General features: G+C 38.2%; 2 protein-coding genes across 9 annotated transcripts in view; one reads left to right on the top strand and one right to left on the bottom strand.

The window, feature by feature from the left end:
- The window catches only part of NBEA (neurobeachin), a 594,993-nt gene that overhangs the window by 391,209 nt on the left and 190,301 nt on the right, over positions 1–13,483 (top strand). The gene's annotated exons all lie outside the window — the stretch shown is intronic.
- Positions 37–3,254, bottom strand: MAB21L1 (mab-21 like 1). The gene has a single exon (XM_059042303.2). The coding sequence runs from the start codon at positions 1,968–1,970 to the stop codon at positions 891–893; it is 1,080 nt and encodes a 359-aa protein (XP_058898286.1). The 5' UTR covers positions 1,971–3,254; the 3' UTR covers positions 37–890.

A 13,483-nucleotide genomic window follows, 5' to 3' on the forward strand; every position in this document is an offset into this window, starting at 1 on the left:
TTTAAAGTGAGACACAGCAACTTTTATTTTACTTCATTTATTAGCTTCTAATTAAATAAAAACCAGCAACAGAAATTAAAATCTAAATCACAAAAGTAATTATCCAGTGTATTTCAAGTGCATTTTTCAAATATATAATTCAGATATTCAAGCGTTATTATATAAGCTGAATTCAAATTTCTTTGAATATATTTAAATAACATTTCAAGTATATTTATGGAATGTTAGAAATAGAACAAGCAATATATTTGAAACAAAATGTAAACTTTTTAAAGTTCAGACACTTTCAAAGACAGATAAAAGTACCAGGAGGAAATCTACCTTTAAATTATATCTTTGTTAGTGGAAAATGTCTGGACGTATCCAAAATGGCAATTTAACTTCTGTTCACCAAATCACGAAACACCAACATCCACACTTTCAAAGACAATGTGAGATCACAATATTTGTTACAAATTAAAATATACATTACACTTCCCTTCAGATGGCATATCCAAATCGTGTTTACTCACAGCCAGATGCACCTAAATCTCCAGGATTGCTATAATCCTTTGATAGTTAGGCAGTGTTCACTGTGGTCTTGCATTACAGCCAGGCTGTTTTCCGGGTGTTACTGTGTACTTTTCAAGGGAGATACGAGATCCTTTGTAAAGAAGTCTTCTAATACTTGTGAGTTTGGGGTGTTCTCCATCCGCTTTCCCTACCTCTTTTTCTCCCCTTGGAGGGGTGGATGAGATGATGCCTAAACGTTGTGTTAGTACTCCTTTTTAAGGAAGAGATTGTTTGCACTGTCCAGTGGAATATTAGATAGGAATCGAACAGGAAGTTTACACTTAATGAGAACTTTAAGAATAGTATAATCACATTTCGGCACTCGATTACATTGTCCTCTAAAGTTTTTCCAAACTTTTCGGGTTGGTCAGGATCTCTCTTGCCAGTCGCCACGTTTGTTTGGCAGCGTTCTCGAGAGCCGAGTGAGGTTTGCCTTGAAACAGATCTAAGTTCGGTAGGAAGTAGTGAGGACACCGCCGGCACTGCAGGCAGGAGATAAGTTGCAGCAAAATCCCGTTAAGACGGTCACCCAGGCAAGACTCGTCCCAGTCCGACTCCCGGGGATGCTTTTCACACTCATAGGAAACCAGAGTCTTCATGTGGTAATTGTTCAGGGGCTGGCCTGGCAGTTCAAGGTGACGGTCCCGTAAGGTTTTGAGGATGGAGAGGCATTTCTTCCTGCAGCCCCCCATCTGCAGTCTGTTCTCTGCCTCCGCGAACTGCAGCACCCAGGCGTCGCTCTCGGCCGAGCTCTGCTTGCCGGCCAGGGAGTGGCACTCCTTGGACAGGAGATTGAACCCTTCCGCCTTGACCTCCGCCACCCGGTTGGGTCCCGGCCAGGGGATGTGGGGAAGTGGCCAGTGGGCAGCACTCCTGGGCCAGATCCCGGTGCATTTAAAAGCCGGGGTGATCTGCACCACGTACCTATCTCGGATTCTCAGTTTCACTTCGCTGGTGTCCGCCACCATCTTTACCACATCCCTGTAGCTACATTTGTCCACCGCTTGAGCCACCAGCGTCTGAAACCTGGACCGGATTTTGCGCGCCGAGAGGTAGCCGGAGGCGGTAATGAATTCCACCCAGAGGGACATGCTCCTCTTGCGCCCGTCGCTCAACTTCAACACCGCGCAGCCGGGCAGCGAGCCGTCGTCCACAAAGTTGAACACCCCCATTTGGTTAAGGTAAAGCACCACTTCAAATTCGGTGGGGGAGATGACCTCGAGGCCCTCGTAGCGATTGTCCATCTCGTTGAGAGAGCTGATGAACCGGGGCTCCTGCACTTCCACCTCCTTCAGGACGTCGGAAACTACTTTGCAGACTTCCCGGATAGTTTTGGCAATGGCAGCTTTCCTGGCTTGGCATTTTTCGTTGTAGTATTTATTCAGATGGTAGACCAGCTTGGCCTGGGCCGCGATCATGTTGGGGCAGAGATCCGGATTGTACACCGGAGTCTCGCAATAAGCTGTGGGATCCAATGCGGCTGCTAGAGCTGGAGCCAACTTCGGTGGAGAAACGGGCCGCCGCGCTCAGAAATGTATCAGAAACGTCTTTCCGAAGTGCTGCAGCGGTGGATTCCTAGCGCCGCTTTCCCCTTCCTTTTATCTTTGAGCCCAGCCGGTCTTAAAGTGAAAGGTTGTTCTCCCCCCTCTCTGTCTCTCTTCCTCTTTTAAAGAATCCTTGTGTGAGAGAAACGCATGGAGAGATCACCTTCTCAGTCATAAAAACAAAAGTTGCGCTGAGACCCAGCAAGGCTCTTCCAGTAGTCAAAATAATCAACCCTTTCCGTATTTATTTACGCTTTCCTGTAATCATGGTGTGTGCAGGACTGTTAGTCAGACGGAGGAAGGGTGTGCTGAGTGTGTGTCGGGGGTGAGTGTGCGTGTGTATATGTCAGAAGAAGCTGCGGTTGGTTTGTCTAAGAGCCCAGATGCACTCGTGTGGAAATTATAAAGGCAGGGCCAGGCAGGCTGGCGGCCAATCGCCACTGGGCTCGTCACCACAGCCTCTGTCAGCTCCAGCCCGGCTAATTAATCCCCCCTCGTGGATAGAGGCACACAAACTAGAGGTGGGAGGCCGCTGCCGGGCAGAAAACCACCCAAGCCACCTAGACCGTTTTGGAAATCAAGAGCAATCTCTCAGCTTTGGTATTAATTGAAGCATATTGACATTTTGAAAAGACTTGGCAAAGTGGTTCTCTTCTGTGCTTGAAAATCCTGCTTGTCTTTTTACTGAGGAAATGCAAATACAGGTGTACTAATGGTCATCCATCAATTGGTGAACTAGATGGGGTTTTCTAAAACAAAAGTCACTAACTTGCATTTAGAGGAAGATAATTAATGCCTGTTAATCCTCGAGGTCTTTTTGAACGCAGGATGGGAGTTTGCTCTTTCATGTATATGCAAGTTGGCTTTAGATGGACTAATACCTGTATAATTTTCTGGATGTTCTATGTTAGAATGATTTTTTTAAATGTTGTGCGGTGTTTTACCTATGTTTTTTTTCTCATTTGCAGTTGTTGAAAGGAATCTGAAAATTATTGCTGTTAGATATTGTCTACCTCAGTTTAAGTTAGGATGTTTCAAAAACGTTTAGTACACCCCTCCCCCCATCTGCAGTCCTCTTTGTACTTTGCCCAACATTATAACCAGGACACTAAGTTTTGTATGCATTGGCAGAAATATTTGTGAAATAAACTATCTCTGTGATTCAGAGGTTATTTTAATGTGAGTTCCTAATGAGCTGTATTTTAATACGTGCAAATTCAGGAGAGATCATCTAACCTACTGGCAGATACCTATCCTGAAAATTTGTAGGTTTGGGGTTTCTGTCTTGTTTACAGATGCATAATTAAGGATATAGCTCCTCTCCTAAGGGTCCTTAGTGGTCGCCTGACAGTAGACTTCTAATTTTATACTATTTCATGTGACTTGATTAAGGGAAATGGTTAAGATTTTTAAAGAAAATTAATTTGCAGTCATCGGGGTTTTAAATTTAAATACCATTTTTGAAAACTTTGAAAGAAATCAACATTACTAAATTTGGGAACCTTGAAAAGGAGGGGGAAGTGGATTTATGTAGAACATTTTTTTTTTTTTTCCTGGTGGTACCAACTGTGTCCTTACTGTACAGGAAATGGAAGAAATACGACTTAGGGGTTCTGTAGTTGTTTTTAAAACCAGGCAGCTTCTTAATTCCCAACCTTTAATTTAGATGCCATCTCTTTCAAATTAAGAATATTTCCAGCAAGATCCTATAATTCCTGGAACAGGTGTGTAGGCACTTTCCTTCAGAGCCACTTGTAACAAGATTTTGTTCAGGGCTCCCTCTTTTCACTCAAGCTTTTGATTTTTTTTTTCTTCTTTGCACAGGTACAGCATCATACTTTCTTGTTATCCAAGAGTGGGAGATTTCGATTTAGCTTAAAATAGTACATTAGATTCGAGGCTCACGGCATCCACCTACTCTGTTCCCCAAGACCCTTCCATTCCCTTCGGAGCAGGGGTTGGGCGCGCCCGCCAGCCCCTCCCCACTTTGCCGGCGATGCGGCTGACCGCGTTGCTACCTTTTGGCAGTTGGAAGAGGAGGAAGAGGAGGCAAATCAGAGCCGGAGAACCTGCGGCCAGGAAGGCGAAGATGTGCCGTGGTCTCTGGGGAAAAGCCACCAATGTCCCCACTCAGGGCAGGTCCTGCGTGCTTCCCGCTGGCCCCCTCTCTCCCGCTGCTCTGCACTCGCGGCCCATCCTTCCTATCTCTGCTCCACGTCCCATAGGCAGGCTTTGGTGTGTGTGCCTGCGTATGGATTATTTTAAAACGCTACTTAGTGTCCCAGGTTTCTCCACGTCCTCTCCAGGCCAGGTTCTCTGCCCTCGCGACCCCATGCCCGGCCGCCGCCCGGGCCCACGTGTGGTCGCGACCGAGCCCGCGCTTTCTGGTCGCCGGCCGCGGGCCCCTGCGCCCCGCGCGCTCTTCCTTGGGTTCAGGTCAGAGTGGCTCGGTAGAGACCTGGCCCCTCGATTTCTTGGGCCACCTGCAGGTGCCCCCGATTGTCGAGGAGGGGAGGCAGCCTGGGACGCAGAGGTCCCAGGGCCGTTCGGGGGACCGTGGCGCGGCCGTCCGGGTGGGTCTAACTGGAAGGACGCGAGGGGAGCCGGGCAGCCGCGCTGGAGCCAGGCGCGCAGGTGGCGCATCTTCGAGGCTCACTGTGCGGCTTAATTGGGTTAAAGCAAAGCTAAACGCCAGAGCACTTCGTGCAAACTAATTGGTGTAACCAGGGCCTTTTCACTAACGATTTGCACTTTGAAGAAGAAAATGGATGGTGAGAAAAGGACTAAGAAACTCGTTAGTCCTAGAGTGTTCCCGGGAAGTGAAGTCATTCGGTTTCAAGGACGCTGGGACTGTGTTTTCTGAGCTGCTTCCTTCAGCACCCTTTACGCAGGGAGCTGACAGTGATTTACATAGCATAGGACTCAGGCACCCGTCCTTATCACTGTGGGTGAACTGGGCGCCCTAGGATAATACTTAAGCGCAAGTAGCGCTTGTTGCTGCAATACAGTGATTTTCTATTACACTGAACACGTGAAACGAATTGCCTTCTGTAGCTGATGCTTTCAGCGATGTCAGGCACCTCTCATTGTTGAAGGGAAAATTAAACTATTCTGAGTGTGCTTTCTATCCCTTAATTTTGGCTGTTGTTGTTGTTGAAATGACCTATGGAGAGTATACAGTACATTTTTGTGTAGTTCTGCTGATTTACATCTAGGCTTTGGAGATAGACTTGTTTTGTGGGAGCAACTTATTTAACTATTTTATAGTAATTTTTAAAAAATATCATTTGAGCTATTGAACTAGTTATTTTATATGATTGTGTAATACACGGAGATAGCTTAAAATCGCTTTATTTACTTCTGTGAAGAGTTCATAAAACAACTCTAATGACACCAGTCTTATTTATATTATTTTTTTTTTACTATAAATATAATCATAGTGGTCAGTACTAGAATGAAAGCTTGCGTGTGTCCCATGCTTTAGGATATAAATGCTTAATTGTTTTCATTGGTATGCTGTTCAGACATCTTTGACATGAGCTAATAATAGAATGATAATTGAAGAAAACTGACCTAATTGAAGGAAAAAACCCCAAGAATCCTAGGATTTAATGACAGTTTGAGATGCTTACGTTTGAGTGGTATTTGGGATTTTAAGGTCTAACCGACTTGACTTTTCCATTCCATTTACTTAGTTTATTAGGCAGCCTCGATTTATTTTTTTAAATATATCTTTACTGGAGTGTAACTGCTTCACAATACTGCCCTAGCCTCTATCACACAACAAAGTGAATCAGGCATATGCATACATGCATCCCCATATCATACATCTCTACATCCCCTCCCTCTTGCGTCTTCCTCCCACCCTCCCTATCCCCCCCCTCTAGGTGGTCACAAAGCATCGAGCTGATCTCTCTGTGCTGTGCGGCTGCTTCCCACTATCTATCTGTTTTACATTCGGTAGTGTATATATGTCAGTGCTACTCTCACTTCACCCCAGCTTCCCCTTCCCCCCAACCCTTGTCCTCAAGTCCATTCTCTATGTCTCTGTCTTTATTCCTGCCCTGCCACTAGGTTCATCAGTACCTTTTTTTTTTTTTTTTTAGATTCCATATACATGCATTAGCATACGGTATTTGTTTTTCTCTTTCTGACTTCACTCTGTACGTCAGACTCTAGGTCCATCCACCTCACTACAAATAACTCAGTTTTGTTTCTTTTTATGGCTGAGTAATATTCCATTGTGTATTTGTGCCACATCTTCTTTATCCATGCATCTGTCAATGGACACTTAGGTTGCTTCCATGTCCTGGCTATTGTAAGTAGTGCTGCAGTGAAAACTGTGGCACATGTCTCTTTTTGAATTATGGTTTCCTCAGAGTATATGCCCATTAGTGGGATTGGGCAGCCTTGATTTAAAATGTGCAATTATGAAAAAAATGGAAGAAAGTCACAAGCATACCATTATCATAAATTTTAGGACTATTAATGCATCTAAAATAATTAAATATTGTGATCCTTAACACTTTCAAGCATTCAAAATAACAATGGCAAAATAATTTTTCCTGAAGTGCTAATTGCTAGGTAACTTATCCCTCCCTTCTGTAAACCTACATAATTTATATGGGACACAGAAAGTAATGTGCAAACAGGCACCTCATTAGGTTAAAGAAAAACTCTATTATGTTGAGAAATGTAGGAATGCAAGGTTTCTGTGTTTTAAAAAACCTAATTTAAATGTGAATTGCCTGTTCATAAATTTAAGCAATTGTGACCTTTCATCTGGAAAAATGTATCTGTTAGAGGATATGTATGCACACACGTTAAATGCTCACATAGATATTGTTTTATGTTTTTTCATTATGTGCTGGCTGCTATTCTATTCACAGGTATTCATGAATTTAAAGTTTTATTTTTTAATATGTGCTTATTACACTGGGGAGATAAAAAGAATATGAAGTCGAGTTTATTAAATTATTTATCCCTACTGCTGGAGTGGCTTTGAAGGCTCATTGTACGCATCTGATTTCTGCCCCTGTCTTCTTTTTTTTAAATGCACCCGGGCTATTGCATCTGTTTCATTCTGCCAGACACAATATATTTCTTTTCTTACACTAGAGAAATTAAAGACAGATATTTGTGCAGAGTTTTCTTTATGTGTCACATTAAATAAAGTAAAATAGAGGGAGTTTTTCTGGTAATCTAACTTGATGGCATCTATACCTTTCTTCCTGTTGTGACTCCTTGTATAAGAACACTTAAAACAAAATAGCTTGAAAGCTTCAAAAGTTTCAATGAGTTCTTAAAATAATTATTTCATATTTTAATATCAGGTTTATGACAAAGTAGAGCAGAGAATTGAGGTCACTGTTTGCACAATTTAAACTCTTTTATTTCTTTAACCAGAGCATCCTGATAATTGTGGTTAAGTTTTAAAAATTATTTTCTTAATTCTTCACTTGAATATTCAAGACTGTTGCCTCAGTTTTCCTTATCCCCCTAGTACATGATAATATAGTCACGTTGGTAGTAGGGAGTATTTTTTTTTCCTACAGTTTTGCTTAGTAAATTTGTTATTGGTATTAATAAATGTTGAAAAGAAAGTAACTTTGAGATTAAAAATGGAAGTTGGAAGGGTACTTTACAAGAACTCTCACCACTGCTAGCTTTGCAGATTTTAGGTGATTCTGGATAACTCTGGCCAAAACCTTTCTTTTGGTAGAAAAAAGAAATGTAAAGCCTGGGTTATTTAGATAATTGTCTCTCTTTCCTCACTTCATTTGAATGTATACACAGTGGGTGCAGGACATTTTAAGTTGCATCTGTAAACTAACCAATTTGAGGGGCACGGTTGTCAACCGAAAGATTTTCTTATTGTTCACAATCATTCCTGATCTCTAATCCCTTCCAAACATTTAAGGATATTGGGGTCAATCAATCATTTGTTGAGTATTATGGAGGAAGTATTGATTCCAGTATTCCAATTCCCCACTGACCCTTTAGAAAGGCACTGTTATCTTTATAATCTGTAAAATTTAAATTCATTTTACTAGATTTCAGCTTATGTTTTTAATTTGGATATTATAGACATATTGTGACAGGATAAATGGGCTCGTGTGATTCTTTTCTATGTGAATATATGAAAACTAGGTATTCCTTAACCCATTACTAACATGGATTTATAGACTTTTGCATATGTGACTACATCTTTAGTACTCTTAGTACCGTACAGTTTTATTGCACTTAGAGAAAACAATGGAATCAGATGTGATTAGTGTCTGTTAATCTGTATGTCTGTAGTGGGTCATCCAGGACTGCATAGGTCTCATTACTATCCCAGACAGTATGTGATTAAGCCACTGAAAATATTCGACATAACCTTGAGACTAGAGTACAGAATCTAGTAGATAATCAGCTTCCAGTGACTACATGTCTAAAATAACATTTCCTGTTCCTAATTTACAGTTTCAGAGCTTATTTTTTAATGAGCAAAGTAATTCCTCTAAGCTAGGATTTTTTTTTTTTAATGATCAGTAACTGGAGTAAGTAATAATTTAAAAGGATAATTACAGTAATAAAAACCTATTACCTTTATCACATATATTATATGCGATAAAATAAATCCCTTTAGAAAAAGATAGATATCTGTTTATGAATAGGAATTTCCTTTATAACTTTACATATAGTTATAGATTATAAACATTTTCTGAGAATAGATCACCTAAATAATATTTAATTTCCACTACGTATGATTATTTTCACGATTCTAATAATACACATTTCAGTGTACCTATGTGTACTACTTCTTGAAAGCGCAATTTTCCCATATGATTTGTCAAAAATGTCAAGTCAAAAGACTAATAAGTTAACACTTTTTAATCTAGATATGTTTGTTTATTTTCTTAACATCTAGATCAAATTAAAAGCATGAAGAGCGTAGAGTTTGTAAGACATAGTGTCTCTGAAAAAAACTTGTGAACTCAGTGAAAAAAAAGGTATAGCTTTATTATTTTATTTTTATGTGAAATCTATTTATTATTAAAGTCAGGTTCATTATCTATGTTTTGCATACAGTACTGATCTAGTCTATGATTTTTCAATGTGAATGGTCCAGTCTATGAATTCTGACAAATGTGTACAGTCATGTAACATCTGGGACATAGAACATTTCCATGGACACAAAAAAAGTTTCCTCATGCCCCTATTTTATTTTTTTAATTTGTAAATGTTATGATTCATTTATAAGTGGGTGTTTTAGGTTTATATCCAAAAAACTTTAGACTATAAGCACCTTTAGTTATCCCCCTAGAACTTATTATTTTATCATGCTTCTAATTTAAGACCAGTTTTAATCAGAGAGCACCAAAGTAGAGGCAAAATGTAAAATGCTACTTCAGATGTACAAGCAATAGGTTCACAGTTTTTATTTTACATGAAAGTTGTTTCATTTCAATATGTGACGTTAAATGCTTGGTAAAGGATTCATTTTCAAAGGAACTGGTTATATTTGTTATGCTTGCATAAATATATGTATTAGATTTAGGAATATAGTTTACAGTTTGTACATCAAAATACGTATTAAGAAACGGGGGTTCCTCATGTAAGTTAGCAATATTTGTAATGTTACTAGCTTTATGTCGTTAGAGAAATAAATCTCCTCTCAGTATTTAAGTTACATTTTACTTTACATTTTCAGTAAATTAATCCTCCCTTTGAATGGTGGGGGACAAGGCCAAGGAGTTTATTAGAGCTAATATTAATTAATATATACACATTCTTGGAACATATGCTTCGAATCCTAATTTTGTATAAATATACATTGTCATTTAAATTTAGATGGTTATAAATACTCCAAACGAAGAATTCTTAAATTATAGTAGTGCAAACATATTCATTGATAATGAAACCCTTTCAAGTATTTTGCCTTTTTACAACTTGCAATAGTACAACTAGTCTTCTCTGTTCTTCCTCCAAGATATAAAAATACAAAATTATTTAAATGCTTTCTGTTTTATATTTTTATTTGACAATTATAATAGGAATTTTAATGTTATGCATGCTTACAGGCCTATTAAGAAAGACGTTATTGTTTTCTTAATAATCTTAAACCATTTTTAGGCAATACACTCTTTTTATGTTTTGCAAAATAGCCTGTGCATGTAGGCTGTATGTACACACACACACACACACACACACACACACACACACAGAGTGTTTCAGATAGTAAACGATTGAATTGACCTCTATACATTTTTTATGTTAACCTGTTAAAAGGAAACATCCACTAAATATAGGATTCTTGTTGCCACCAGGATTTAATATCACATCTGCCAGATTGTTCTATAATAACCCTTACAGTTTTCAATAATACCTTAAGAGATTGCAGCTAAATGGATTTTTAAAGTAGTAATAACTGGAATTTCCAACAGTATTTATCCAGTCATATATACTATGGCAGTTTTGAATGTCATGAGCTTTTAATTGCAAAATTGAGAAGTTTAAACATTACTTGTCATTCTGCCTGTGAAAGTAAAAATATATTGCTCAGTCACTCGCATACATCATATGCATGTGTATACATAAAAACACCTTCACGTACTTAAAACTGTTTTCACTTTTTTTGCAACAGGCCAAGGTTAAATTTTTTGCAGCGTGAACCTGTATTTGATAAGCAAATTGCATAACTCACGGGTGGGGGGGGAGTGTGGGGTTTTTTGGTTTGGGTTTTGTTGTTGTTGTTGTTGTTGTTGTTTTTTCCCCTTTTACTAGCAAATTCAGTTCTTCATTTGTTTTGCTTTCCACGCTGCATTAGCACAGTTTTCCCCTGTGTGCATCTGCCAGTGTACAATTTAGCCACGGGCATCTGTAGACCTTGTGGTGATCAGTATTGCAGGCAAAAGCCATATGTGTTTAAATAAAAAAAAAAATCTCTTTATTTCATTTGCTGTTTTAACTGGATGGATAACTTTTGTGCCTCAAGACAGAAGAAGAAAAAATACAGAAATAATTAATTGCCTCTATTCTTGAGGCAGTTTCATTTCCCCCTCCAATATGGAATGCTTGTCAGCTTTCCTGATAAATGACTGCATGTATTTGCATAGATTTTACATTAACACAAAAATTAGTTTTATTTGTGGAAAACTAGTTTACATAATAATATAAAACCTAGTGTTATTGATTATGTTTCCAAGCATTGATGATTTTTTAAAGGATTGTAGTCTTCTTATTTTTCAAAGATCTGATCAACCTGTTTCTTGATTTAAACTTTCTTTTGCTTTATATAGTTTTGTACTATACGTAAAAATGTTAAAATTAAAAAAATTATTTTCTAGATATATTAATCACCACTATTTCAGATCCATGGTGGGTAGCACTCATTTGGTAGAAAGATTCTGATTTTAAACTTTTGCCGAGGAATATTTTTAAATATATATTATCAACTACATACACCTCCAACAGTTGGCAGATTGCATCTGTGCAAATGATTTTAATTTTCATATTCATGTCATCAAAAGATGTGTACTATATTGAGTGCGTGTACTTGAGTTCACCCCTGAGACATTGTGCATTGTTTACAACCAAATTTAAAATATATCTGAGAACTATCCTTTCTATCTTCAATCTGTTTCCTTAAATGTACTTAATCAATTGATCACCCTAATGCAGCCTTGAAAAAACAAAACACTCTGCTGGAACTATTTGGGTGCTGGAAACAATTCTCCTTCTCTAAGTGGCAGTAGATATTTATTCATACTGTAATCTGGCATCTTGTTGTCTAGAGGCAACCTGCTAATTATGTGCTATCATTGTATTACCCATGTTATGGAAAATCCAAATATGTTCACTGTTGTTAGTTAGATCACAAAGCTTTTCATAAAATATACTTGATCCACAAGAAACCTACTACACTTAATGGCAACCTAAACCAAGAGTGTCTCTGCTACTCCTTGATTCTGGGACACCCTGGGTGCCAGCTGTCACAGCTCAGCTAATGATGACAAATGCCCCTCTCTATGCAGATTGCGGAGCTTGCAGGCTGCCGTGAAAGGCAACCAGATTACCTTTCTTCAGATAGTAACTTAACCTTTTAAACTCATGTCAGAATAAAATTATCAGCTGTGATAGTTTCAATATCTGTATCTTTAAAAACAAAAAATCAGAACAATATCAAATTACACTGACTTTTAAAAAAAATGTTTCCAATTTTTGTATAATTTATATTGCTTTACCATTGAATGCTATAATCTTCTTACATCAGAAAGTCTAGGAAAGATATACTTCACAACTACACTAGAGTGTGTATCTGAACGCTGAATATAACTCAAGAAGTGTGAATTATTGAGAAAATTATCCAGATTGTTTGGGTGAGAAAATAGGCTGGTGAAATTTTGAGGGAAAAAAATTTTTTTTTCCTTCTCTTCAGCTGCGTGGTAAAGCCTCTGTTCTGCTATGTGTATAGGCCCAGCCTGTTCCAAATAAATGGTAAATTATTTCTTTAAAATTCTATGGATTATTCCAAAATGATTTAGGGGGGTAGTTGTTTACTGATGATAGTTTTCTCTGTTCTCAAACTTGAGCTTTTGTTTTAAGTTGTTAATTTGTGCTGTAGAAATTTGTTATTATATTATGATCCATATACTACACAGATTATTCAAAACATTAATGAACGCCGTTAGCCATAATGTAATACAGGGAGATAAGTTGCCTTAATTATTAAATGAGGTGATACTTTACAATTGCAACATTCTTTTTGATTTACAAAATACTTTTATATGCATTTATTCATTTGATACTTAAAATTCTGTGAGTTGAGAGATGGGTGATAAGGAATGGGGACCAATACTTAATGAGCATTTAATTTCCTTCTATCTTCACAAGAAGTGTTAGTTCACATTTACAAATAAAGAGACTGACGTTTAGAAAGGTTAAATGTCTTACCAAGGGTCACAAAAGTAATTGCAAAACTAGGTCTGTCTGACTGCGACTCCTATAGGCACTATAGTATCTAGACTGTATACTGCAGAGCTGTATGTATATGTGTAAGTATGTATGCATGAGTGCATACGTGTGTCCTGTCTACACCCAGAAATAATTTTGGCAACTGCTACTAGGATGTAAGTGTTATTCTGAAAAGAAACTACGGGCTTACATTTACATTAAGAGTATGATTGATGAGTTCTAAAGATTACGTTCTTTATAGGAGGTTTTTAATTAAGTAAATATTGAGACACTTTTTATGTTATCAATTTTTACTTTATAATATATCGATCTATCTCATAGGGAGAAACTACTTAGGAAATATACATATACTATTTAATAAATATCAACTTGGACTAATTCACCTAAGGAACCACTTCATTGCAAAACCTAAGTTTAATGGGATATAC

The sequence above is a fragment of the Kogia breviceps genome, chromosome 16 (genome assembly GCF_026419965.1).
Source record: "Kogia breviceps isolate mKogBre1 chromosome 16, mKogBre1 haplotype 1, whole genome shotgun sequence".
In the NCBI taxonomy this organism is placed as follows: domain Eukaryota; kingdom Metazoa; phylum Chordata; class Mammalia; order Artiodactyla; family Physeteridae; genus Kogia; species Kogia breviceps.

Bases quoted from the DNA above. Each gene is read 5' to 3' on its own strand.
- MAB21L1 (XM_059042303.2), bottom strand. From the start codon at position 1,970: ATGATCGCGGCCCAGGCCAAGCTGGTCTACCATCTGAATAAATACTAC.